Genomic DNA, 1,924 nt, shown 5'->3' on the forward strand with positions numbered 1-1,924 from the left:
CTCATCCACTACGACAGCAAGGTGAGGGAGTTTGGGGCGAAATGTGGGATTTTTGGTCAAAATTTGGGATTTTTTAGTCAAAATTTGAGGTTTTGGGGTCACAAGTTGGGGTTGGAGGACATCAATGAGAGATGGGATGTCCTACCTGACTGTGAGCTCAGGCTCATCCACTACGACAGCAAGGTGAGGGAGTTTGGGGCGAAATGTGGGATTTTTGGTCAAAATTTGGGATTTTTTAGTCAAAATTTGAGGTTTTGGGGTCACAAGTTGGGGTTGGAGGACATCAATGAGAGATGGGATGTCCTACCTGACTGTGAGCTCAGGCTCATCCACTACGACAGCAAGGTGAGGGAGTTTGGGGCGAAATTTGGGATTTTTGGGAAAAAAACCGGGATTTTATAGTCAAATTTTGGAGATTTGGGATGAGGAACAAGGGTTGGAGGACATCAACGAGAGACGGGACATCCTGCCCGACTACGAGCTCCGCCTCATCCACTACGACAGCAAGGTGAGGAGATTTGGGGTGAAAAAATGGAATTTTGGGGCTTCGGATCGAGATTGGAGGTTTTGGGGTCAAAAGTTGGGGTTGGAGAACATCAATGAGAGATGGGATGTCCTGCCTGACTGTGAGCTCTGACTCATCCACTGCGACAGCAAGGTGAGGAGATTTGGGGTGAAAAAATGGAATTTTGGGGCTTCGGATCGAGATTGGAGGTTTTGGGGTCAAAACGTGGGGATTTGGGTGAGGAACTGAGGTTGGGATGGTCTTGGAGGACATCAACGAGAGATGGGACATCCTGCCCGACTACGACAGCCAGGTGAGGGATTTTGGGGTCAAAAAATGGAATTTTGGGTCAAAATTTGGGGTTTTGGGGTTTGGGTCAAAAATCGGCGATTTCGGGTTAAAAATCGGCGATTTGGGGTCTGGAATTGGAGTTGGGGTGGCCCTGGAGGACATCAACGAGCGCCGGGACATCCTGCCCGACTGCGAGCTCCGCCTCATCCAAGATGAGAGGATTTGGGGTGAAAAAACGGAATTTTGGGTCCAAAATGGCGATTTTTGGAGTCAAAAGATGGAAATTTGGGGTTTTGGGGTCAAGATTTGGGGTTTTGGGGTGAAAAAAATTCGGGATTTGGGGTGAGGATCGAGGGTTGGAGAACATCGACGAGCGCCGCTCATCCGCCGTGACAGCAAGGTGAAGGATTTGGGGTCCAAAAAATGGGGTTTTGGGGTCAAAATGTGGGATTTGGGGGTTTTGGGGTCAGGAATTGGGGATTTGGGGTCAGGATTTGGGATTTGGGGTCAGGAATTGGAGTTTGGGGGTTTGGGGTCAGGATTTGGGATTTGGGGTCAGGAGTTGGGATTTGGGGTCAGGAGTTGGGATTTGGGGTCAGGAGTTGGGATTTGGGGTCAGGATTTGGGGTTTGGGGTCAGGAGTTGGGGTTTGGGGTCAGGATTTGGGATTTGGGGTCAGGATTTGGGGTCACCAGGATGGGTTTGGGGTCAGGTTTGGGGGCGAGGTGAGTTTTGGGATTGGGGAGAGTTTCAGATTTGGGATTGGGGTGAGTTTGGGGCCAATTTTGGGGTTTCTGGGATGGGATTTGGATCAGGTTTGGGGTCAGGATTTGGGGATTTGGGGTCAGGAATTGGGATTTGGGATCAGGTTTGGGGTCAGGATTTGGGGATTTGGGGTCAGGAATTGGGATTTGGGATCAGGTTTGGGGTCAGGATTTGGGGATTTGGGGTCAGGAATTGGGATTTGGGATCAGGTTTGGGGTCAGGATTTGGGGATTTGGGGTCAGGAATTGGGATTTGGGATCAGGTTTGGGGTCAGGATTTGGGGATTTGGGGTCAGGAATTGGGATTTGGGATCAGGTTTGGGGTCAGGATTTGGGGATTTGGGGTCAGGAATTGGGATTTGGG

At 50.2% G+C, this 1,924-nt stretch overlaps 1 protein-coding gene across 1 annotated transcript in view; it reads left to right on the plus strand.

Annotated features, from left to right (window-relative positions):
* Positions 1-1,924, plus strand: part of GABBR1 (gamma-aminobutyric acid type B receptor subunit 1) — a gene marked incomplete at its 3' end in the record, with an annotated part of 30,243 nt that overhangs the window by 8,685 nt on the left and 19,634 nt on the right. The window contains exon 4 of the mRNA XM_031065482.1: positions 351-508. Coding sequence (XP_030921342.1) covers positions 351-508 — 158 coding nt within the window. The remainder of the gene's footprint in view (positions 1-350; positions 509-1,924) is intronic.

The sequence above is a fragment of the Geospiza fortis genome, unplaced genomic scaffold (genome assembly GCF_000277835.1).
Source record: "Geospiza fortis unplaced genomic scaffold, GeoFor_1.0 scaffold51, whole genome shotgun sequence".
NCBI lineage: Eukaryota > Metazoa > Chordata > Aves > Passeriformes > Thraupidae > Geospiza > Geospiza fortis.